Here is a 26,359-nt window from a genome sequence, read left to right as displayed (position 1 = left end):
ATGATCACCTTGCTGCCTGCCTTCCATGCAGTAGCTAGGTAGCATTGATAATAACACATCCCATTGGGAGGGGTACTGTGAAAACCTATTAGACTCTCAGTAAGTATCTGTTGAACGAACGAGTAACTAAAATTTGGCACCTCTGATGCATATACTCTTGTCCAAATATAGTTTAAATGCTGCGCTCTTTGAAAAAAAAATTTTATGTTGGGTGTTAGGGGGAAGGGAAAGTTATTGAGACACCAGTGGCAACTAGCTTACAGGGGATTGCAGGGACAGGCTGGCTCCCAGCTCATCCTCTCCTGACATGAGGGAACCTCTCTTGACATTGAGGGAACCCCTCAATTCAGATTCAGTTCCTTTCATGTGGTGACAGGTTAAGAAATCTGCTCTATCCAGTGAGGAGTCTTGATGTGGCTGGGGGGCATTGCCAAGTCTGTCTTCCATGGTTCAGCTTTTACTTGAAAGACACTTTCTTTTCCTCTTGGAAGCAATGAGCTCAGCTCCAAGAGCCTGAGGCCAATGGACTCTGTAAGTGGACAGACACAGCTGATGCTGCTTCACATTACGTAATCTTCAATTTCTGTGGGCCTGCACCATGGAGCTGAAATGCATGCCTCTGCATTCCTGAGGCATGTCCAAGGGACACTGAGCCAGACATAGATCGTCACCCCTATCTGAAAACTCAGAAAGCCACGCTTCAGGGAAATGAGACGAGTTTACCTTGATGTATAAGCAAACATTGGCATTCAAGCTATTGTTAAAAGTTCTCATCCTTGAACTCAGAAACCCTGGATTCAAACTCCTGATCTGCCCCTGGTTACCAGGTAATATTAGCATGTTAGTTCATCTCTCTGTTCCTCAGTTTCCCCATATATAAAGTGGAGACAAGATTCCCCTTTAGACTGCCTCAATAAAGGGCTGGGTATGATCAACTACCACAATAGACTTAAGAGATGGGAAAGTGATACAGGTCTTAATGGCCCAGTGCCAGGTCTTAAGAGATTTTAGGAGGGAGGGATGTTATCATTCCCAGCTAAGATAGATCCTTATCCTCAGAGGAAAACTGGTGAGGACTATCACTGCACTTCACCAGTAGTTTCTGAGTATCTGCTCGGTGACTGCGCTGGCACTGGGGATACACAAATGAATCCGACAGGACTCCTCTCCTGCAGGGGGATCACCACTACTTGGAAAAATGGGGGATGGCTTCCTGAGATGCTTTGGGGGCAGTATCTTGGAGGATCAAAAGAATTTGTCCATGTTCAGGGAAGAGCATAACTGCATCTTGATCCGTGTGTGTGTGTGTGTGTGTGTGTGTGTGTGTGTGTGTATGTCTGGCAAGGTCACAGTTCAGGGAGTTCAATGGATCCTGGAGCCGAGACATTGAAAAGCTGATCTGAAGCCAGTCTGAGGAAAGACTGCAATGTCCTGTTAAGGAATTTGAACATTATCCTTTAGAGATGGGGAGACCTTGAAGATTCTCCTGACCAGGAAAGGTGTGTTGTTACCTGTAAGGCTCACAGTCTTTGAGGCAGTGAGGTGTAGACCTGACTTTGCTTAGCAGAGGTTCCATTTACTATTAATTTGACTTTGGGTATATCACTTAGAATTTCTGAACCTTGGTTTCCTCCTCTGAATAATGGCTGAATGATCAACTGTTTAGTATGATGCTCAGATGGCTTGATCATAACGGATGATCAATAACTGGTCTATAATGATGATGATGACCTTGGAGCTGAAAGCAATGGTTTCATTTTACATGAGGGAAGCCGAGGTTCATATGTTGTGGTGACTTATGGAAGCCTTCAGAGAAATTTCCAGTAGACACAGGACTAGACTGATGGGTTTTGAACTCACAATGCAGTGTTCTTTCTATAGCACCATGCTGTCACATCAGACTGGGCTTCCAGTATACAACTCTGGCAACAAAATCATGTTTGACTCTTTACCAAGTTTAGATATTATTTTGTGGAATCTCTGATTTCACTTTTCGGAACAGCCACTAGTGTGAACTAAATATAACTAGTCTGAGAAGCTATTGGGAGTTTACCAAGTCTACAGCCCATTGAGAAAAAAAAACAAAACAAAACAACTCCCTGCAGATGGGGAGATGAGAGTTTTAAGTAAAAGGGGATGGATTTGGTTTAGGACTCAAGGAGGAAGCAAAGAATTTGAGCACAGACTCTTAGATAGGCTACCTTCCTAAGGGTGGATAGATTTACCTGTCTTTCTAAACTTCCTGTTTATGAAGATGGGTCAGCTTTGGAGAAATTCGCATCTGTTTCTATTTCCAGAGGGAACAGTGACTGACTGGCATTGGGATAGCCTCTTTTAGTCCAATGATTACTATTTTTTTTTTCAATTTTTTAAGCACCAGGAAAAAAATAGTATTTTTTAAGTTCAGCTGTTTGTTTAGGGATGGATCCAACCACAACATGCTTCATGCCACATAACAATTCATCCAAACAACAATAAGAAAAGACCAAAATATGCATGATCTTTGTCCAAATAATAGCTCCTTGGAACAGGGGAAACTACAGTGCTTAACCCCTGAAGGTTTGCAAAAGGAAAACCTGGGGTGTGGGAGGTGGCTCCACTGGCAAATGTTTCCTCTGGAACAGAAACATCGAGACTTTGCATCGCCGATCCTTCAAAAGCTTCATGAGACACCTACACTGCTGACCTCATTTAATTCTATTCAAACTGGGGTTTGTCCTTAACATTCTCAACCAGATCAGCCTGTCCAGGGTACAGAAGACGGGGTGGCCAAGGGCTCCTACAGAACCATGAATCCACTAACCAGCTTCAGATGCTGATGAGGTCAACTGAACCTGAGGAGCTGAAGTCGGTTTCTGGTTCCTTCAAGGCTTGGCCACATACCAAAGTGGGCCAGAATCCCTTCTTGTGTTTCACTGTGACAACCAGGCACCATCCAGCAACCCAAAGGCACCAGGAAAAGAAGGGTGAATTTGGATGTAGTCTCACGCTACCACTCCACTCCACTCTCAGGCCTGCCATGAAAAGCACCCTCCGGGGGTAGCCTTGTCCTCTGTCCTCTTGGCCCTGACACCACTGGCTTGAAGGCCTCCCCACTTCAGTCCCTCCTCACAAAGCAGCCTATGATGAGCCTTTAATCTAAAACATCGATCTGATCATGTTTACAATACTCAATTGACTCCTGCAAAATCTGAACTTCCCCACCTGCTACTCATCCCCTTTCGTTGCCCAGCTCCAATGTTCCTACCTAGGCTCATTTCCGACCATGCCTTCACTCTCAGATGCACACAGTTCCTCCCCAGGATTCACACCTCAGAGCTTTTACCCTTAGTTCCTCAGTCTGAGAGGCTACTTTCCACCTTTGAGTCTTCCATAAAGACTTACTTCCAGCATCTTCAGGTCATGAAGCCTCATATATCAATCTTCTGCATCCCTATTTGTCCAGCACAAACCAATTCCCTCTATTTCCTCCATCATTATGTTCTCCTTCCAAACCAGCAAAACAGGATATTGCCAACATAAACATTTTTAATTTTAAAAATTAAATTATATTTTAAAAACCCACATTTTTTTTAAGTGGCATCATCCCACATCACCGTACCACTGTCTCCTATGTCACATTTCTCTTTCTATGATTCACAGTAAAGTTTATTGAATTATCTAAACTTATCCCCTTTATCTCCTGGAATTTACTCTTTAGTTCTCTTCAATCGAGTTTCTGTACTCACCACTGCACCCAAACCAATCTTGTCAAGATCACCATTGACCTCAACATTGCTAACACAAACCACAATGTCAAAGAATCTTGAAGTATATAAAAAAGTGCCTTTTCCTTGAGGTATTCTCTCTCAGATGCCATGGTGCCATGCCATCCTATCCTTTCTGGCTCCCAGCTCTTCCCACACAGATTCATGTGCTGTCTTCTACTTCCCTAATTCTTTACTAAATGTTGCCCGTTTCAGGGTTAGAGCTTAGGCCCTCTTTTTCTTATCTGTCTACATCCTCTCTCCAGTCCTAAGTTTTAAGTACAGATTTTAGAACATTTATGCATTGATGACTCAAACATTTCTTTCGATATGACCTCTTCTCTGAGTCCCAACAATGACCTCTCTACTTAAATATCTGTTTAAAGTCATCACAAAATCAACATGTCTGAAACAGAAGTAATGGTTTCTCCCCACATTCCTTTCTTCCTCCTCTTAGTAAATGACAACATTGCTCAACAAAGGCTAAACTAAAACCTTCTGAATCATCACTCCTATTTTTTTAGCCAACTCACCAAAACCAAAAAAAGTAGTACATCTTGTAGACTTTCATCTCAGAAAATTCCAAAAAGATCTACTTTTGCTCCATTACCAGCACCCTAATCCAAGCCATCATCACTGAGGTATTGCTCATTTAATCAGCTTTTTCTATGTCTGATTCCCAATCTTCCCTCCCCTAGAGTGAAGCTACAGTGGTCCTTTAAAAACATAAACTATATCAGACCACTTTCCTACCTAAAGCACCTCAATGGCTTCCCATGTCACATGGAACAAAATCAAAATCTGTAACATGGCCTATGAGTCCCTACTTTCTCTGAATGTCTCCTATCAATATCCTCTTGCTCATTAGGTTCCATTCATTTATTTGTTCATCCATAAGTGTATCCATTCAACAAGAATCTGTTCCCTAAACAAGCCAAACTTGTTATTGCTTCAGGAACTTGCACATGTTACTCACTTTATTGGAATACTTTTTTCTTGGATTTTCTCACACTCTCTTTCTTTTAATCATTTAAGGCTCAATTCAAATAGTACTTCCTCAAATAATAACCCTGTCTACTTACAGTATGCTCACATCCTATTCCCCACCCCATTAGAGAGCAGCATATCACTGCATTTTATTTCCTTCACATTATTCACTATCTAAAATGAATTTTTATTTATGATAAGATTTATGGGAGTATGTCTCAAAGTGAACCTCTTTCTTCAGGATCAAGAGCACTGCCTTGCCATATTGTGACTAATATTTATGAATGGATGAATGAATGAAAATGTACAGCTCTTGGATTGTGAGATATTTCTGAGCTGGCTCCAATCTTACCTCTATTTACATCCCCAATACTTAGGACAATGTCATTCTCATAGCAAGTATTCAATAAATAATGAATTAACAAAGTTCTTTTGGAGTTTCAGAATCTCTGTTATTGATTATATTGAAGATGGCTCAAACCTGATTTGAACCTGTTTCAGCAGTCTGCTACACAAAGATTTTTATGAAAATATTAATTAGAATGAGATCATAATACAAATACAAGCACATATTAAGAGAAAAAAATATCCAATTCTATCTAAACCACCCCATAATATTTTTTCCTGTGAGACATCGTGACTCACCATCTGTCCTAATATTTTTTTATTCTTAACTGAATTTGCAAAGAAATTAAATATCTAGGTAAAAAATGTGGTGCATACTAAACTGAAATTTAATAAAGAGATTTGATGGTCTTATGAATTGGAACTTGAAAATGCATAAAAATGCATTTACATCACCTTGAATTTAGTACAGTTATTTGAATGGCCTAAAAAGATTGTAAGCAAAGATAGTGATCCTAATAAATGACAATACATTCAATAGAAATGAATGTTCAAAGCCCTGAATGGGTTTTAGCCGGGTCTCTTTTGGGTTCAGTGCTATCTCCTGATAGGAAAGAGGGGATAAATGTCAGTACCACAATGGATTCTACAGTGGCCGCGAAATATGCCTGGCGTTCTAAGCATAGACAAGAGGACGAGTAATATCTAGGATGCAAAGGCCTTTAAAAGTATGAACAGGAAATACAATGAGATTTGTCTTGGGTAATATATGCTAATACTAAGTGGAGAAAAGCCACCTGAAACATTCATATGCAGAAGAGTATGTGAAAGTGACAGAGTGATGAATGGTAGCAAACTACAAACAGAATGTCAGTGGTTTTATTGTGATTTCATCACCCCCCAAATAAATAAATACATCAATAGGTTAAAAAAATATAGAAAGAAAGAATAAAGAATGGGACCCTGTTTCCATAGCAATAGCATGGTCAAGAGAATGGGAGTCTAGAGTAGATGTCCTCTATTCTCCCCACTTCCCTCTCTGGGCTGGGGACAAGACACTTCCCTCTCTGGGCTGCACTTCTCCCTTCTGTAGACTGAGAGAGTTAAATAAGCTACCTTTAATTTAAGATCTCCTTCAATGAAGTCACTCTAGTACATATTTGGTACTTGATACATTTTTTCTATTAATCATTAAAGTACTGTTGTTGTTGGTGGTCTGGAGATGGAAAAATGTGATCAGCAAAATGAAGACTGAGAAGGGTGCAGGTGAAACCATTCGGAGAAACACAGAAGAGAACTATAAGGAAAAGCAGATGAAATTAGGGACAGGAAATCAAAATTTGAAGCTCATCTCTGTAACTAACTTACTCTCCTGTACTGGGCAACACACATCATCATTGTTCTGGATTTCATTCTTATCTGATAAAATGACAAAATCACTTTTCCTACCCATTTCAGAAAGTGGCTGTAATGATCAAGTAAAATAATGCTATGGAACATACTCACACATGTTGTTGTTTTCACATATTTTTTAATCACAGCTACAGTTTAGAACTCATCTCCCGAATCGTCAAATGGCTTTTTTAAAATTCACTGTTTAGGTCTCAAATCAACCATCACCTGCCTGGTGAAACCTTTTCTAATCACACTATTTTCACTGCAGTCACCCGCCACCACCACTCCCCACCCCAGTATATTTTATTTCCTACACAGCATTATATTGCTTCTTCAAGAGTTTAATTGATCATTGCCTTCTTTCTGAAACAGAAGAGCAGCCCTGGGAAAGCTGAAGGGTAGGCTGTTTTGCTCACTATTGCATTCCAAATCCAGGACATGGAAGACAATCTGAAATGTTTGCTGAATGAATGAATGAATAACTGATGGTTTTAGTGCTTCAAGAGTTTTAGAAATTATCTTGTCCTCATGCTTTAGTTTGCAAGTATCACAACTGAGATTCAGAGAGGTTAAGTGACTCATTGAATGTTGCACCATTAATTATTATAGGCCCAAGGTTTGGGTTGACTGAATAAGACTCGTTTTATAAACATTGGAAATAATGCACTGTCAAACAAAAATTGGTCTGTGAGAAATACATGCAGATGAGCATGAGAAAAACAGTACTTTCAAGTAAAAGTCAGTGTGTACACACATTGTATCTATTCTTCAATTCAGTAAAACAAGCTGCCCATCTGTCTGTTAAGACATCCTCAAAGTTCCAGAGAAGAGAGACTTTTGAGCAATGGGATGCTGCTATGTTAGCGGTAACCAAGGAATCGAGGCCAGATCAGGGCCCCAAGTGAAACCCACGCCCACCAACCCTGCCTGGCATAGCTGATGGTGACTAAGGTGACCACAGTGTGGTGGGTTCTTGGAAGGGTTCCTATGCAAGAAACCTCCCGCCCTGAGCTCTGCTGAGTGTGGGCATCCAGGAAGACTACCCTCCTGCAATATGGTTCCTGTGAGTCCACAGGATGAGACACTGGAGCCACGGTGTCCTCCTTCTCCAAGTTGGTGATGCTCGGAAGAGAGAAGCCGAGTAACTGGGCAGGAGTGCACTGCACTCAGGTAGGTTTTTCTTTGTCTGACATGATGGACCGGCTACTCTTCTGTCCTTTGAAAAGGATTTTGTGTTCATCTGAATCGATGTGCTCTTTGATTGATAGTGTTACACTGAGTTTTTTGTTTTGTTTTGTTTTTTAAATATATTTTATTGATTTTTTTACAGAGAGGAAGGGAGGAGAGTGATAGAGAGAAACATCGATGAGAGAGAAACATCGATTCAGCTGCCTCTAGCACACTCCCTACTGGGAATGTGCCCGCAACCAAGGTACATGCCCTTGACCGGAATCGAACCTGGGACCCTTCAGTCCACAGGTCGACGCTCTATCCACTGAGCCAAACTGATTAGGGCTGAGTTTTTTTCTTACAGAAATGTAAGCATATGTCTCTCTCTTCCCAATAAGGAATAAAGAATGGGAAGGAGAGAAAAGAGGAAGGGAGGGAGAAAGGGCAAAGGAAGGAAAGTAGGAAGAAAGGAAAGGAGGGGAAAACTGATTCTAAATCTTAAGAGTTAACCTGGAACATTTTAGATCAATCAAAACCCCTGTGTTCTGATCAGAGATGATAAGGGTGGGCATCACTATTCATGTTCAGAAAAAGTTCCTAGGATTTGTGGTCTTTCTGCAATCAGTTTCCACCAACTGGAGAAGGTGTTTGCCCAAACAAGAGTGTGAGATTGCAGATGGCATTGCTGGCTGCAGGTGCCAGAATGGAGGTCAGGGAAGTCTCCTCTGGCTCTGGAGATGGCTGGGCAGACCAATTCGAAGCCACTGGTGACTGCTGGGGCCCAAGCGAGGCAGCCTCATGAAGAGATGCCCACAGAGGTATGGAAACGCTGAACCTAAGGAACAGAAGGCTCCCAGGGGACACAGTAGAAGCTCTTCTAACAAACTATAGTTGGTGCAACAGGTTACCTCAGAAGACAGTTGTTCATTTAATGTTTTCTGAGGCTCAATGGCGTCAAGAAATCATCTGGTCCCTGCCAGCTTCCACAGCCTGCTCTTGCTTTATCTCCTGCTCTTGTCCCAGCTCCAGGCAGGCTGAAATCCTGTCCACTTCCTGGGTGTCCCAGATTCTTCCTCCCCTCCCCACCTTTGCAGAAGCTTCCCCAATGTTCCTAGCCTTGCTTTTCCTAAGTTGAGCCTCCAACCATCCTTTCATCCAGTCTTACCCAGACTCCTCTGGAAAATCTCTCCGGCAATCCACCACAGAAGGGCCAGTTGTCCCCCCCTCTGTTCTCCATAGCATCATCTAATTCCCCAATTAAAATTATAGCCACTATGTAATAAGTATATTTGCTAAATGAATAATTGGATGGCGTGGTTCCTGTTAGGCACTGTGTTAAATGCTTTTAAATAGGCAATGTCCTTTAATTCCAGAAGAATCCTTTGTGTTTGGTGGTGTTATCCCCATTTCACAGACAAAGAAATGGTCTTTAAAGAGTTTCATACAGCGAAACCCAAATCCTTATTCATCTGATTCCAAAACCCACTCCCTTACATCCACCCACGTTGCCTAATCCATGTCCTTTGTGAGAATGTGAATACCAAGGGAAATCTAATGAGACCGCTGATCTGATTCTCCACAATGCCCTGCCATTCTGTGGTACTTGGGGGGCTTCGGGGTCTGCTGTCACATCCCTGCCCTCCACCAATTAACGGGGTGTCCATGAGCAGCCCACTTCATCTCCGAGCCCCAGTTCCCCCTTCAGCAAGCTGGTGACCTGATGTCTTTGCAGACCTCAGGAGAATGGAATGAGAAGCTGCCTAGAAAATACCTAGCAAGGTGCCTCGCAGGAACAAAGGTTCTGGGGAAGATCCATGTCTCCCTCTCCCTAAAGGAAGCAATCTGTCTCAGCTACCTTGTGCCAGTTAAACTACACAGGCTCCATAACCTTTTTTAATTTTTAAAAGTAGAATCCAAGGTTTTTGTTGGCAAGTGATGGAATATGTGGGGGCCCAGACTCCTGGCCCACAGTCCATTAGGGAATTTACCAGGGGAGCTCAGGAACCTTCCACTAAAGTACTCCCTTCAGAGGCAGTACTTACAAAGCCATCAATTTCCTTAACAAAGAGCCTCTGCTTAAATGCCCCTTCAAGCAGTGTTATTTACACAGCCATCCACTTCCTTTTGAATTCTCTGCCTGGGGGGTGGTCTACCTGCAGTCCTTTCCAGCTGCTAGTTAACTAGGCTGGTTCCCAAGAGGAAGCTAGCTGGACCAGGACTTCATTTTGAAAGCAGTTGGATTTGGGGTTATCAGAGAGTTCTGGGGGGTGATTTAAGTAACCACCAAAGTCACTGCTTCTATCCACGCCTTCTCCTGAAGTTGTAAAATGTTTGGACCGCATCAAAGAGTTATGACCACAGTCAGTATGGAGATAAAGGAGCCTTGCCATTGGAGTCAGTCTTTCCTTCACAGGAAGGTACAATCTGACTAAAGAACCCCCCACCCCCCTTTAGTGGCAGAGCTGGGATCTGAACACAAGCAGCCCAGCACAGACTTCATGTAGAGAGGACCACTGTGAGGTGGAAAGTTAGTGATTCAGATAGGTCCATCGGACCCTAAAGGCCAACAAAGCTCTACTACACTTTGTTGCCTGATAAATAAAACTTAAGAAAGTTACTCTTAAGAAACAACCCTTTAAAAATACATGCTTCCCTCACTCATAGTCTGCACTTATGGAGCCACAAATTAATTACAAGGTCCTGGACTAAATCCTAGGAATCAGAGGAATTAACTGGGTCTCAGCATGCAGGGAGCTCAGAGTCTAGTGAGCGGGGCAAGTAAGGAATTGACTGACTGACAGCATTTTGCTCTGAGGCACAAGATGCAATGAGAGCAGGAAGGAACCCCACCAACCCCAACTCAACCTTACCCAGCATCAGAAGGCTTCCTTTAGGGCAGTGGTTCTCAACCTTCCTAATGCCGCGACCCTTTAATACAGTTCCTCATGTTGTGGTGACCCCCAATTTCATTGTTACAAATTGAACATAATTAAAGCATAGCAATTAATCACAAAAACAATATGTAATTTTATATATGTTTTCCGATGGTCTTACGTAGGGGCTAACACCTGGGCTGAATCTCTGAGGAGGAGGAACTGGTGGGGACACACCCCAGGCAGGGGAACTCTGAGAGCAAATGAAAGGAAGCTCGAGGCAGGGTCATAGGTGCAAAGCCCAGAAGATTCAGAAGCCCAAGGTACATGTGACTAGATCAGACCACTCCAGTCTTGATGCCTGATGCCATAGTAAGGAATTTAGATTTACCGTATTTTTCTGTGTATAATACCCCCCTCTTCCCCACCCCCCCACCCCCGTTTCCGACTGGTGTTGAAAGACAAAACCACTCTGAAGTCTCTTCAGGTCAGCTTCCAGGAGTACTTTGTGGGCCCTTGCGGGGAGGTGGGTCTTAAAACATTGCCCCTTGCCAGGCTGGTGTTGCTCAGTGGCTGAGTATTGACCCATGAACCAGGAGGTTGCTGGTTCAATTCTAGGTCAGGGCACATGCCTGGGTGCAGGCTCAACTCCCCAGTAGGGGGCATGCAGGGGCCAGCCGACTGATGATGTTTCTCTCTCATAGATGTTTCTATTTCTCAATCCCTCTAAACCAGGGGTCCTCAAACTATGGCCCGCGGGCCACATGCGGCCCGCTGAAAACATTTATCCGGCCCACCGAGTGTTTTTGCCGGCGCTGTGTGCATAGGAATTTGTTCATAGTTTTTTTGAAGCTATAGTCCAGCCTTCCAACGGTCTGAGGGACAGTGAACTGGCCCCCTGTTTAAAAGTTTGAGGACCCCTGCTCTAAACAAATCAATATAAACATATTTTAAAAAGCCCAAAAGACAAACACTGCTCCTATCATGTCCTGATATTAGGACTTTACAGCAGCAGGCACTGCTCTTGGTCTTACTGAGTCCAGCCATCTAGGAAGCTGCCACCAACTCTCCCACCTCCACCGGGGGCGTTACTGTGCCTACTGGGGCTGCCCCACCAATCCCTGCACATCCTCACTGACCATTGTCCTCTGTAGTCCTCTGAGGAAGGGTTTTGGCTCCTGCTTGTCACTCCCACCCACACCCTGCCTGGCATGTGACTTCATATGCCACAGGTGCTCCATGTAGACAGAGGAGTGAGACTGGTCTCAGCTGTCTTTGCAAGACCCCAACACTGAGGGCAGAGGGCAGAGAAGGCAACTCTGGTGGTTGTGAGCAGGGCTGCAAAGGCAGGGGTCATGGACTATTTTATCTTTCTGGCGAGTTAAAATTGAAAACCCTTAAAATTATTTTAATTTCAGATTTGCTTTATCTTAATTTCCCCTTGGTATTTAATCAGTAGCAGCCAGGAAAAAGGGGCCTTTAGTTTCTCCCTCTGTTAAGTAGTTAACGATCTGTAAACAAACACTCCAGACAGTGTTTCTTAAAGAGACCCTGGGATCTTTTCATGTGGAGATTCCTTTTGCACAGTCTATTGTTGTCCCTTCTCATTTTCTGTTTGCTGGTAGGCTGTTCAGCTCTGGAAAGTACACTTAGAAAATTAGATAACAGTAATGATCAAGAGGTAGCATAAGTTTCATAGTTCAGCCTGAGGGCCTCAGAGCCAGATCCCAGAGCCGAATCCCTTTCCTGGGAGCCTTGAGTAAATTACTTAACATCTCTGTGCTTTTTCTTAATCTATAAAGTAGCCATATATTAAAACTACCTCATAAGGTCAATGCAATTAATCAAAGGAGTTGATAGGAAAAAAGTGATCAAGTCAATTAAATTAATAGCAAGCTATTTCTGCTATTCTGACTACTGTTTGGAATGATGAGATGGGGAGGGTGGTGATCTATATGCACATCTCATCACACTTGTTCCGAAGGCCTGCTAATTTGGAGGACGCGGCTCTTCCAGTTTTGGAGTTAGGCAGATCTTGGTTCAAATCCCAGCTCTGCTACTTAATAATCACCTGCTTTGAACAAGTCATTTCACTTGTTTGAGCCTCAGGTTGCTCTGGTGTAAAATTCAGGGGACAATCCCCACCTTCCTGCAGCCTCCCTCAGAAAGATCACGGGAGGAGATTTCCGTGGCTGTGGGCCCAGTATGGGACGTGGCCGTCTCCAAAGTGTGTTTCCTCTTGTGGCGGTTTCCCAGCTCAATAAACAATTACTGAATGGAGGCCACTTTCTCAAAAGTCACTTAAATATTTGGGGGCTCTGTTGTGTCATCTGGAAAGTGGTTGCCAGGGGTGCTGTGAGCGTGAAATGAGACAAGGGAGTAGAGGTTCTCCAGGGGAAATCAGGGTGCTGCCCAGGCTCCTGGCCACTCTTTTCTGCCTCAAAGGGTCATTTGATTCAGGACGCCAGATGCTGACTGGGGACCCAAGGATGGACACGATGACATCTTTCCTCGCGAATGAGGAAAACGGATGTGTCCATGGAAAATGTGGTGGCCAACACAATTACAGCTGTGCTGCTCCAGGCCCAGGGGTGAGACAGATGGGGTGATACCCTCACCTCTCTCTCCTCTGCCTCGATGGCTCCCTAACTGGACATTCTTTCACCCACTAGGTACTCACACATCCTTGCCAGCAGTTGGGTAGCAACTCTTTCTGTACAGGGCCAGACGATAAATGTGCTGGCTTCATGGGGGCCATCCAAGACCTCTGTTGGAACTGCTCCGCTCTGTCTTTGTAGCGGCAAATATCTGAATCAAGGGGAATAGTTCTCTTTCAAGCAACTGCATCTCCCCAAACAGGCAGCAGGTAGGGTTTGGCTGGGACAGTAAGTAGCTTTCAGATGCCTGCTCTATGTTAACATGCACTGGCCGACAGGGCTTGGCACTGAGGGCAGAATGCACACGTGGGAGCTGCCTTCTTCTCCTTCCATGCCATGAGCAACAGCCTGGCCACGGCCTTCAAGGCCCTGAAGGGTCAGAGTCTGCCAGGGTCCCGCCCCTGCTCTCTCTCCTTCCCTGCCATCGGGCCATGCTGACTTTCTTTGACCTCTTCCAAAGCTCTTTCCTGCCTGGAGGGTTTAACGGTCTGACCTTCTTGCAGTCCTCACTCTATCCCCCTGCCCCACTGCTCCCTAATTTGTCCACTTCCTAGTTTGCCTTCAAGTCGCAGGTTAAATGTCGTGTCTTCAAGGAGGCCTTTCCTGACCCCTCAAATAGGAAGGACCTGCACTTACACACCTCCGACATGTCCATGCAGGGGCATTCTCAACGATTGTTTTCAGTAGCTACTAGTGTCATATCCCTGGCCTCTCTGGTCTCCCTGGCTCACTGCTGGTTTCCTTGCAGCTAGCACAGTGCCGGGCACACAGCAGGCATCCACGGTCTGGGAACGGGTGACCTGGTGTGACCCGGCAGCCAAGTTGCACCGCCTTCTGTCTGGTTCTCTGTGTGAGTGAGAGCACGAAGCTGATTTATTCTGCAGGCGAGGGCAGTGGGGTTTTCACACCATCCCGGCTGCCTATCCATCATCTTATTTTAAGCACATTACTTTTCTCCAAAAAGAAAAGAGGAGGCAATTAGGTCTATATCCCTCACTTGTTTAATATTTCACTTTCCCTCGGGGCATTCCCTTCAAGTGGAGATCACGCTCATGAATATTAAATGTCTCTTCCAGCCCAATATAGTCCCCAAGAAAGAACGTAGAGCCAGGACCTACTGAAAGGCCCACAGGGACACTTGGCCCCCGGGCCTCTCCCCTGTCCCCGGCTCCTAGGTCAGGACTGCAGAGAGGCACAGCCAGGCACAGGCATGCGCAGGCAGGCTTCTGGTCGCTTAAAATGCCACAAAGAAGCCCTTGTTCCTGGCTACCCAGATTCACCTGCCTTGGACGAGGGCTGCCTTTCAAAGGCACACATCAAAGTTTGATCCCTATTCCTCGAATTCAGGCAAGCTCCAAGGCCTCCGTGCCTGACCCCTCCCTGAGAGTCAGGAAGCCGCTGGGCCCATGGCTAGAATTGCTCCCTTCTGGCCTCAGAGGCCCTCCTGTTTCTTTTCATCCCAGCCCGGCCTCTCTGTGGGGTAGGCCTCCCGGGTTTCCAAAGGAGGTGGTAAACTGTGGTCTGAGGCTGAAGGCAGGCTTGATCCTAACCGGTGCTGACTCCAGGGTGTTTGAATGCATCCATCAGACCTCCCGGTAGAGGACTTCAGATCTTTGGTCCGGCCCGCATGGCAGCCTTCCACCCCATCGCCTCCTTTTCCTGCGCCTTTGTCCCCTTGCTGACCCCCTTTGACCCTCTGGGTTAAAGGAATTCCTTTCTCCTCCCCAAGCCCTCATTTCTTTTAAAATGCACAGTTTAAAAACAATAATGATCTGGGATTTAAATTCTAGAAGTCAGAGCTGAAAGGGCCCCTGGAGCTCCTCCAGCTCACCGCCATCCCTTTCTAGTCACTTTGTATAAGGTACTACCACGCACTGATGGCAGGGCCCAGTTTGGGACCATTTTTGCCAGAGATGGATTGGCACCTTTGCATCACTTGCAGTTGAGATGGGACTTGAGAAAAGGGACGATGAAGTGGCATGGACACGTGTTTTTGAATGTTCACTAACTGTCATGCATTGTGCTAAACACGCTACAGACCTTATTTCCTTCTTTCTCTCAACAGAGAGACGGTGGGTGAAAATGATGTCCATTTTTCAGAAGAGAAGGCTGAGACTCAGACGGAGGATGGGAGATGACCAAGGTGACCCAGAAGTAACCAATAGACACATTACACCCAACAGGTATTTGAGCTCAGGCTCCTGTCTCCAGCACATTCCCCTAAGTGACAGCTTCCCCTTATGCTAAGAAACAACACGGCTACTGTCACAGGAGGGCGAGCTGTTAAAAACGAAAATACAGCCCCAAACCCAGATCGGCCTTCTGTCGAGGGCACGGGCTCTGTGCAGTGGAACATTTATGGGGTGGTAATAACGGAAGGTTGTCGTTTTCATGACTCATGAAACAGGCACAGGAAGGACATGTGCATTCACTTTCGCTTCCTGCTGTGAGTCAATGGCACCAAAGCAGAAACATGGAAAAGGAGGCTCTCAAGAAGTTTTGGTTTTTTTCTTTTTTGGGGGGGAGGGGGGTTCCTCTGGATATTGACAAGGTCTTTAAAGGCAGGCAGATGGGATTTGAAGCCTCCTATGACTTAGCTGGCTGCGTTACTTAAGGCAATTCACTTCATCTCTCAGTGCCTCACTGGTCTCACCAGCCAAATGGGCATTATTATTCTGATTACACAGAGCTGCTGGGAGGCTGAATAAAATCAATTTAAAAGGGGGCTCTTAATACAAAGGCTGATACAGTTGGGTGCCTCATAAATACAGTGACTTCATGGGTAAGTGTGCAGGTCTGCCTAGGGACTGTGAATCGCACCTCTGCTATTTCTAGCTGTGAGACTTTGGGCAAGTTACTTAACCTCTCTGAACCTCAGTTTCTTTCCTCTACGAAACGGAAATAATATTATTTATCTAGGGTTCCTGGGAGGATTACTACAACTTGTTATTAATTATACTAATAACATTAATTATAGCAGTGGTAGCAAACACATACATAAGATTTACCAGGTATTGCTGTTTTTAAATGCTTTACCTATATAACCTCATTTCATTCTCAAACCAACTGTAAAAAGTAGAAACTATTACTAGCCCATTTTACTGATGAGAAGCCTGAGGCACAAATAAAAAGTGTCTGGGCCAGGCGTTTCACCCAGATCCACATGGGTGAATACCCATATCCATCTTAATCCATCATTAATCCTTAAGCCATAGGTCGTCATGCCAGTGCTAAGCATGCCACCTCTCCTAGCTGACAGCACCAGGATCACCTTCATCACCACCACGACCACTAGTATTTCTCTTTTCTTCTTTTAAAGGTCTGTCTTCCATCCAAGGGAAGCTTTATTTCAAGAAGGCATTTTGGCGAAAGTTACTATGCCTTCTACAGAGGGAGGGCTGAAGGAATACAGGCCAGGAGAAGTTTTATTTTGTTTTGTTTTAAAATTTTTCATTTTTTTGGTTAGGTGAGAGGTGGGTCATCTGTCCCAATTTCATGTTGTTAGAAAGAAAAATAACAATAACTGTGACTCCCAGCAGAGCCCACTCTTCCTCCCCCTCCCTCTCCCAGATGCTGTTTCCCTTTTAGTCACTGTTGATCTAAAGGCTCATCAGAACATTCACCAAGAAGAGGAGGCGATTCATCTTTTTGTTTTCCTTTCTGCACTTGGCTAGGATCAGGCCAGGCGGCCTGACAGAGGGGCCACGAGGCTGGGTGACCCGCGCCCCTCCCAGTGACTGCTGGGAGGCGAATGGATCCCTCCGCCTCTCCCTTATCTGCCTTGCAGATAACTGAGTTACTGGCCCCTGCAGTAGGACTGGGCAGGGGATGCTCTGTGAGGACCAAGACAATGTAATGCTAGTGGCAGGGAATGAGCAAGAAAAAGAGACAGCCAGTGAATGTGCACGTCTGGGAACGACAACACGGAGGTCCCTTTGCTTTGTTTTTTTAACTACACACCAGCGTCAGGCAGAACTGGAAACGCCCACGCCTGCAGGTGTTGGACAATCTGTGTCCGAGAGGAAAAGCAGCCTTCACAAAGAGAGAAACTGAGGCTCTGAGCTGCTAATGTGCCACACGCCCAGACTTCTGAGTCTAAATGGGGACCTGCACCCAGCTCTCCTGAAGGACACAGGACAGGAGGAGAGGGGCCCCCACCAGCACAGCTCCCCTCATGGACTAACTGTCGTCGCAGAAGGCAGCTCATTTCCAGCAGTGGCTCGAGATATGTTACTAAGTGTAACCCCTTTGGTGATGCTTCTCATTTTGTCCCACTAATTTGACCACTGCCTTCCCTCCTCCAGCTGCTATCAGCAGCCTGTCTGTAGCTCATGACGCAGTGCTTGGAGACAGAATCCCCACGCTGCTGAACAATGCCTCCAGCCAGTGCCTGCTGGGTGGGGGGCGTTATCATTTTACTGATACCACATTTTTTAACTGACATCTCAGGCCTGGTGTATGTTATATTTTAAAGGAAGGGGGGAGACGAGATAATTTCCACATTGCCGGGATATAGCATGCATTGCCCAAGAGGTCTTGTGGGTGGTATTCCTCTTAACAAGCAACTTACCATGTTGCAAGGGGGACGAGGGTCCTGGGGGTGGGAAAGTCGGACAGGGACATCCCAGGCTGTTGCATAATAACACATTGGCACCCTGGGAATACTCCTGGATGTGTGGGCTTCTGAAAAGTGAATGCAAACGCCACCATAAATCTGACACCCCCTCACATGGGTGGGGGTGGTACCAAATGGTCAGTGCCAAAAAATAGAAAAAGGAGAGAAAAAAGGAAGTCCCTCAGATGGGGAGGCAGAGTACACAGTAGAAAAAGCAAAGACTCTCCACTTCTCTGGAGAGAGGATCCCCTTCTCTATGAGCTGTGTGACCTCGGGCAAGTTAAGACATCACTGCAGATACCAGAGACCTCACATCGGTTCACATTATACAAAGGTGCATGACACCTCATGGGTATCAATAAGTAGTGGTTGTTGCTGATACACACAAACATACTCCCCAGCTCCCCCCCACACACACACACACTGAGAAAAGTAATAGTTTATGTGCGTCAAGCAGGTCTAACTTGCTAAGAATAGGGCTAAAACTCATAGTATCTTATGACAACAATTTTTGGTCAGGATTCTAAGTGACAACAGAAACCAACTTGGCTAACTTAAGCAAAACAAGCAAACAAGCAAACTCTGTTCAGAGAACATTGGATACTTATGGAAGACTCTCTGGGAAGGCTGGAGAGCTAGCCTTGCAGGCTCTGAAGCCCAATTCCGAGCTCAAGATTAGGTCCGATGGCTGGTCTTGTGAAGACATCTCAGAGCTGCTGTTACACACAGAACCTTCAGCCCTAATGCTGGATGCTGTTGTTGGTACTTTGGAAATGCAGGGGGTGTGGGCTGGTGTCTGATTGGGGGTCAGGAGGAGAGTGCAAGTCTTGTGCCCACACTCAGCTACAAGGGGGGCTGGGAGATGCTTGTGTTTTCAACTTTGGTCGTGGTGGTTGGACTCTGCCTCATTATCATTACAACAAAGAGCTCTTTTCTAAACCTAGGGAAGGGAGTCGAATAATAACTGTCTACAAATTGGTAAATAACTGCCACAGTTGAGTCCCAGGATTTTTACCATTTTCTGGATGAGAACATTGAAGCTTAGCCAAGGCCCCATGTCTAAACTATGGTATGAACTCAGCCAGTCTCACTCAAGCCTGTTCTGTGGGCCACTATCTTGACCTGACAAACGTAATGATGCGAACAACGTCCACCTTGGCAAAGCCTCCCACGCTCCAGCCCCCTTTCTCTGACTCATTAGAGCTGGATCTCTGGGGAGCCAAAGATGCATGTTGATTCTTGCGCTGCTTTTCGTTGAGGAAGATGGTTTTCTAGATTAAAGCTGTGGAGTTTGTCCTTGGAATATAGTTCCTGGGAGCTGAGATCTCTGGGTAGATTGATCCCTTTTCTTCTTGGGATGCCCTGTGTCTCTGTGAGTTTCTCTAATAGTAAATGGTGAGGGCGGGGGGCATAGTGGAGATCTTTCCTGTAGCACAAGCCACACTCAACATACAGGGACAGCAGGGAACCTTCCCTGGACACCACCCACACCCGACAGTTTTGTATGCCCTTCCATTATGTACCCCATGAATTGTCCTGCAGCACTATGTTCCCCATTCACACCGGGAGCCCCACAAGAACAAGAGCTACTGTTTTGCAAGTAGTTTACCACCATGAGCTCTGGAGTCAGGCTCTCTGGGTTTGAGTCCCCAGTTTTATCATTTAACTGCCTCTCATTTCACTTCCCCGTGCCTCAACTTCCTCTTTTGTAAAAGCAGGACACTAATGAAATTGTTGTGAGAGTCAGTTTATAATATGCTTGATATATAATAGAGACCTGATGCACAAAATTCGTGTAAGAGTAGGCCTTCCTTCTCTTGGCTGCTGGCACCAGCTTCCCTCTGGCACCCGGGACCCAGGCTTCCCTCCAGCACCCAGGACCCAGGCTTCCCTCTGGCCGCCAGCAAGCACTCGGAACCCGGGCTTCCCCACAGCCCCAGCTTCGTCCAGAAGGTCGTCCAGAAGGACGTCCAGTCTAATTAGCATATTATGCTTTTATTATTATAGATGTTCAATAAATATCATCCATCAGCAGCAGAATAGGTGGAATCTAGTAGAAAATGTCAGTATAAAAATGGATCCATTAGGGTCCAAGTCTGATTCTCTTACAAACTTTCTCATCATCACGCCTTTCCTCTGAAGCATTTCCGTTAACGCTGTGTGCAAATCATTGATTTAGTCCACACCAGCTATTTTGTCCAAAGTATAGGCGGGGAAGTGAGGCCCAAGGAGGTATGGCAAGCTGGGGCTGGACTCGCTGTCCAGTGCTATTTCTAGCAGAGGTTCCCAGGCCCCACCACTGTATGCTTACAATTCGGTTCTTTTTCTGAGAAATGATGAACCATGTCCTAATTTTCACTTCCTCTCTGCACCAGACTCCCACCACCAAGAGCATCAAAGACTCCAAATACATAGACCAGGGGTCAGCAGATGTGGTCTGTAAAGGGCTGGATAGTAAATAGTGTAGGCCTTTTGGCCCCTAGGTCTCTGTTGCAACCACCAAATTCTGCTGCTGTAGCAGGAAAGCACAGCAGACAATATATAAAGGAAGGGTGTGCTGTGTTCCAGTAAGGCTTTATTTACACATGTAAGCAGTGGGACGAGTTTGGCCCATGGAGGTATTGTGCAGACCCTTTCCATGGACAAGAAGTTCTCCTGTAAGGGCTACTTATTTTTGTTCATGGTTGCCTAGTGCTCAAGCAACACAGAACATGGATGTCAGAACCCAAGCATCCCTTCAGGGTACCATATCCTACCTTCCCACATCCTACCTTTCTCCCAGAAGCACTTGAATCACATGCCAACTTAGTGCAAGTAAAATAGGTAGCTACTTCCCAGCATGATCTGAGTCATATTGGGTGTCATGAGGATGACAGCAAAGGTGAGGGTTTGGTTAGGGCAGAGCTTGTGACTATGAGAAATAATAATCACACACCTTGAAAATCACACAACAGAAGAGCAGTCCAGGCTCTTAAAAACCACCTCACTCAGTCCTTTCAAGTTACAGAAGGTAAACTGAGGCCCAGGCTAAGGAAGCAATTTGGTCAGCATTATCCAGCAAGTTCTCACCACAGCTAGGACCAGAGCCTGGTTTTCTTCATTTTAGTCCAAGGCTCTTTCCACCCCACCACTCGGCTAATATCAGGCTTTTGTACAGACCGACAAATTGAAACCGATGGAGGAGAAGGAAAAAAACAAACCACCTTCTGCCATTTAAAAACCCAAGGTCTTGCCTAGAAACTCTCCTGTCCTCCCTCCCTCCACATCTTTCCTTCCTTCCATCCACAAGCAGTAGTGGGACCCCCCTATGGTGCTGCTGGGCCCCTACTTGGTGCCAAGGAGATAGTAGGTGCTCAATAAATGTGTGCTGCGACTGGAATAAAAGATAACTGATATTATTTAGCTCAGGGAGCTCACAATTTACCAGGAGAAGGTCTAAATGCACCGGAATGCACTGCAACTGTGAAGACCCCATGACATTTCCTCCCCTTTCCTCCTAGAAAATTGCCTTTCAGTGAGAAATCTTCCCAGCACTGTTTCCATTCCCCCCACAGCTGCCCCTGCCCTCCTCAGATAGAGCACCTCTGTCTTTTGTACTTGCAAATGATTTGTGATTAGTTTTCACCTCCAGCCCAGGGGATTAGCCTGGGGACCTTTGATCTTCAGGTATCGATTTGCATCTTAAAGGAAGTATGATCTCATCTGGGCCAGCTCAAAATTCCATCCCTGCCCCCCAACCCCTGTCTGTTTACCAGCCCCGGGCTGGCCAGGGCCTCCCAAGTGGGGCTGAAACAACAAGATCAGCCAGACTCCAAGAAGAGGCCTAGGGAAGGTGGGAAAAGGACCTTTGCTTTCTAAACACAGGCTGGTCTGCTGTTCCCTCTTTGAGTCAGAAAAATGCCGAAGATTGGGAATGCGTTGCGGGGAGAGGGTAGGGGGAAGGGGGCTGGTGGTCCCTGGATCCTAGAGGGAGGTTGTGTAGTCAAATGGACTGAGCACATGCCTAAGAATCAGACAAAATGAGGTCCAAGTCCTGGTTTTGTCTCAAATCACTCCCAACCTGTATGATTCTAGGCAAGGTTTATAATCTCTCTGGCTTTTGATGTTTCTCATCTCTACAGTAGGAATAAAAGCCTTAAAAATCTATACTACTAACCATCCTGGACAGCTGGTGTGAAGAAGAGCAATACTGTGTGTAAGGTGAGGTTAGGTCAACAGAGTACCCAGTCACCTCTTTCCTCTATGAGAACTTAAGCTACCCAGGGCAGGGATGTACTTGCCCTTTGTTTCCATTGCTGTATTTCCTGGTGCCTAAAACAGTGCCTGGCCCATAGGAGGCACTCAATACATATTTGCAATATAAGGGAGTGACACTTCATTCAGTCACAACTATTAGTGTTATTGTAATTGGTCAAGGATTCCTCACTGTTCGTCCCTAGCCAGGCCCAGGGGAATGACAAAGACTTACCAATGCAATTGAAGGAAACTTCCTGTTGGCAGAACAGGGAGCAGCCATCACCATTGATCTTATTCATGTCATCGCATTCTTCACCTTGGCCTCTGCAGAACACATAGGAGAGAAAGGGATCTCATCAGCTTCAAAATGACAGCAGGATGTGGATGTGGCAAAGTCCCCTGCAACCCAGGCCTCAGGCAAGTCCCCTTCCCTGTGTAAGCCTCTGTTTCTTCATCATCAAGATGAGATGCTTAAAAGGTGTACCTCTGTCGGACCCCATGCCATTTGGCTTATTTTTTTGTTTCTGATGACAACAGAATTTCTGTTTCAAACACATTCTCTGAGATCTCAATCAGCTAAGTCAGCAAGTCTTATGGGAGTAAGATATGGATGAACGAACGAACAAATGAATGAACAGACCTTGCTGCACTGTGTCCAGAAAATGTCACTGCCACTTTAAAACGATGGATTTAAAGAACATTTTGGCATTTCTAAAATATAAATGCTGTCTTCACTATGCCCTGTGTCCCCCCTCTCCCCACTTTCTCAATGCTCTTAAAGGTCAAGATTTTTTTTTTCCCTTCACATGCTCAGGCTGGGTTTTCCTTTTATCAGCCTTCTCCATAGGTGTGTTGTTTGCTGGCATCAAGAATGCCTAGGCCTGTGGAACTAACTGTGCTTCTAGGAAATAAAAATGCCTCCTCTTGTTTATTTTAGGAATTATTTTCACCACCTGAGGATGATTCTGCAGAGGTTAGGATGGAAAGAAAATGAGCAATGCTCTTGGAATTGGACCTAGGAGAAAAGGGAGGAATAATAACGAAGAGATTCAATGAACTGGAGAAATAAAAACAGAAAGATTCAATGAACTGCTGATTAAAAAAAAAAAAAATTCCCATCCTCTGAGAAATAGAAATCTTGGGTTTTGATCCCCATGGTCAAAACTGGCTGTGTGATCTCCAACAAGTCACTGGATCTCTCTGTCTGATCCTTCTATCTTGGACAATGTAAACCAATGAACATGCAAAATAACTGAAAATGCTCTGGCTCAGTCACAGTCGCTATGTTTCGAGTCCTTAGTAGCTGGATGTAGCTAGTGGTTACTGTGTTGGACAGCACAGAAGAGATTTCCATCATTGCAAAAAAAGCCACTGGAAGGTGCTATTCTAGATCTCACTGATTCAAATGGAGGTAATTATACCTACTCCTTAGAGTGCGTGTAAGAATGAGATGTGATGGCAAGTGACTGGCACGGTGTGTGACACACAGTAAATGCTCAGGGGATCACAGCCCGTTCCCACTCTGTCCTGGGAGGTCTCTGCAAAGTGTGTGGCAGCTGTCCCTTCCTCCCTCCCTGGAGACCAGCTGGGCCCCATCACAGCATGAAGGAGTCCTCAGACTTCTGCCTTCACTGGGGCAATTAATACTGGGAAATGTTTGTTGCTTTTAAGAGGTGTCAGCGTAGCAGGATGGTGCCTTGCAATCAATCCCGAAGATGGCCAGGGCATTGCACTGATTTCCAAAGAGCTCTCCCCTGTCTGCACACCCAGGAGCAAAGAAGCAGCCCAAATCCCAAGCCGGGCCCCTGTTCCAATCTCCGCCACGGAGTCTCACTCGGTGGAAAACGGGGATGGCCTTGTGCTCCTTAGCTATTTCATGGGTTATCTGGGGAGAGATTTTTTTTTTTAAACCTGGGCTGGGTTCCCTAAGCCACAAAGAATACTTCTCAACCGCCTTCCCTCACCACCCAAACAGTGTGTTCTATTGGTTTAAGCATAAAATTAGGGTCACCACAAATATCTTCTAGGCATGAAAGATCTATCATTAGATAGAGAAGTTCTGAAAAACCTTCCCTGACCTCACAGGCCGGAGTGGGAGGCTGTCTTCTCTGTGACCAACGACACCAGGCTCAATCTATCACAGCGCTTGTCACACTGCCTGCCCTGTCCTGTCACTTGAGAGGCCCCTATCCTTGGCTTTAAGATGCCAAAGGAAGTGCAGTCTTTGTCCTCCTAGCACCCCGATGCCTGGCACTGTGACTTGGCCATAGCAGAACGCATGTAGCTACTCCTTTACATGTTAGTTTGGCACAATTGTTGGTCACGCAACAAGGCAACGGTGAATCCACATGAAAGCCTGGGCCCTGGTTCATGTCTTGGTTCTGCTCCTTACTGGCCCTATAAGGCTGAGAAAACCACTTCAATCTTTGTGTGTTAGTCGTCTCTTCCGTAAAGTATAGTAAAAGGATCTATGTAATACAGTTGTTGGAAGAACCCAAGGAGATGGCTAAGTAGCACAGTGCCTCGTGCATAGTAGAGGCTCAGCTAATGTTTATGAATATTATTATCACTGTCGTAATATTCATCCAGTGTTTTCAACCATTTTCTTACACACACACACAGAGCAAATAACATGTATCATCCCCTGAAAAATCCCATTAGTTAAGATGCCATCCCTCCTTTACTTCAAAGTTGTGGTTTTTGTGTGTTTGTTGGTTTTGCTTACGACACTGTTCATATTCACTAATTCTGTTCAGTTTCTACAAAACCTGTCAACAATTACTAGGTAACTGCAGGTAACTCAACACGTACTTGATGTCTATGCAGGATACCAATTCTAGGTGAAAACACTAAAAAATGCTGTTAAGAATATTCTTTAAATGAATACTAACAACAATCCATTTCTAGATCAGCTGGAAGAACGCCATTGTTTGCAGTGTTTGACCAATGCGTCTATAGCGGGCTCTGAAATGGAGAGACTGAGTTGGACATCTGATTCCACATCAAGTGGGTTTCCTTTTTTATTCTTTGTGCTAAATTAGAAAATCCCAAATCACAATTATGGGTTTGCAGCAGCAAAGACCGCAAGTGTTTGCTGGAGATTCTGGATCTGCTGCTCTATCCTGGACCCACAAATGATGGGGCACTTTCCCCGGGGACCGCCTTGCGCAGCTGCTCAGTGTTCCACTGGACAGCATGTGCACCAGAGCTGGAGGCTGATGTCTTAAGACGGGAGAGAACAGCGATGGCTCCCCCGCCCTATTTTAGTGCATCAAGCACTGGAACCCATATCTTCATGCCTGGTGGTTGCATCTGGGTGTGGACCTTAAATACATCCTCTGACACATGTGGAGCTTTATCCTCTACACTTAAAGAGTCCAATTCTTGGCAATCAGGCGGTCTCCACCTTAATTCAATACCAAAGACTCCTTATATCCATAGATATTCCCTGAGACATAGCACTCAGCAAACCACTGGAAATCGTGTAAAGCAGTGGTTCTCAACTTTGGCTTCACATTAGAATCACCAGAGGGATTCTAATTTCTTTGTTACTAATGATGAGGCCCAGAAATCAGGACTTTAACAAGATTCCCAGGTGATTCTAATGTGCAGCCAAGGTTGAGAACCACTGGTTAAAGAATCACTACTGGCCTTATCAGTGTCAACATTTGTTTTAAAATGTCATCCCTTCTTTCAAAAACTTGAATTAGCATCTTCCTTGTGACAGCCAGTACGCTTCAGTGTGTTGAGCTGTGTGGGGCACAAAATCTTGCTCACATGAGCATCTTTTTGCACATTAAGATGAAAAGGTGTACCTCACTGCCCGCCTCTGATCTTATTCACAGCATTCACTATTTCCTTCAATGCTGCCCTAGGCCCTTGCTGGCCAATAACTGAGGTCTGTGTGGAGGGCTATTCATGTGCAAACTCTTTACTTGCATAACTGTGTCAATCTTGCTGTGCTCCAAGCTGGTCCTTTCATCCTGCTGCAGGTTTCCAGTTCACATTACATACTATGAAATCCTCAGTGCCAAATTCAATTGCTCTGCCCCTCCAGCACTGGTGTCAATGATGAACTGAAGGAAATCGCCATCCAGCGCTTCTCTTTCGTGTGTGTGCTACGCCTATGAGGGGATGCACGTTCTGCACATCAGTGGCTTCATTCAACTGTGAAATAAATTCTTTACAGCCCCTCCCCCTGCAGAAACAGTCATTGCAGTTGCATGTCGCACAGATATTATGGGACACCCAGCAGTGCCATTTAATGAAGGAATTTTGCCGATAGCTTGTTTTGCCATCTCCACACATAATGTGTATCATTACATCTGCCAATAG

At 45.4% G+C, this 26,359-nt stretch overlaps 1 protein-coding gene across 1 annotated transcript in view; it reads right to left on the bottom strand.

The window, feature by feature from the left end:
* PAPPA (pregnancy-associated plasma protein A, pappalysin 1) overlaps positions 1 to 26,359 on the bottom strand; it is a 181,963-nt gene that overhangs the window by 89,529 nt on the left and 66,075 nt on the right. Inside the window, exon 8 of the mRNA XM_015569900.1 lies at positions 22,257 to 22,348. Within this exon, the coding sequence (XP_015425386.1) occupies positions 22,257 to 22,348 (92 nt within the window). The remainder of the gene's footprint in view (positions 1 to 22,256; positions 22,349 to 26,359) is intronic.

The sequence above is a fragment of the Myotis davidii genome, unplaced genomic scaffold, assembly GCF_000327345.1.
Source record: "Myotis davidii unplaced genomic scaffold, ASM32734v1 scaffold866, whole genome shotgun sequence".
NCBI lineage: Eukaryota > Metazoa > Chordata > Mammalia > Chiroptera > Vespertilionidae > Myotis > Myotis davidii.
Note: the sequence above shows the minus strand (reverse complement) of the source record. Positions and strands in the feature narration are given on the sequence as shown.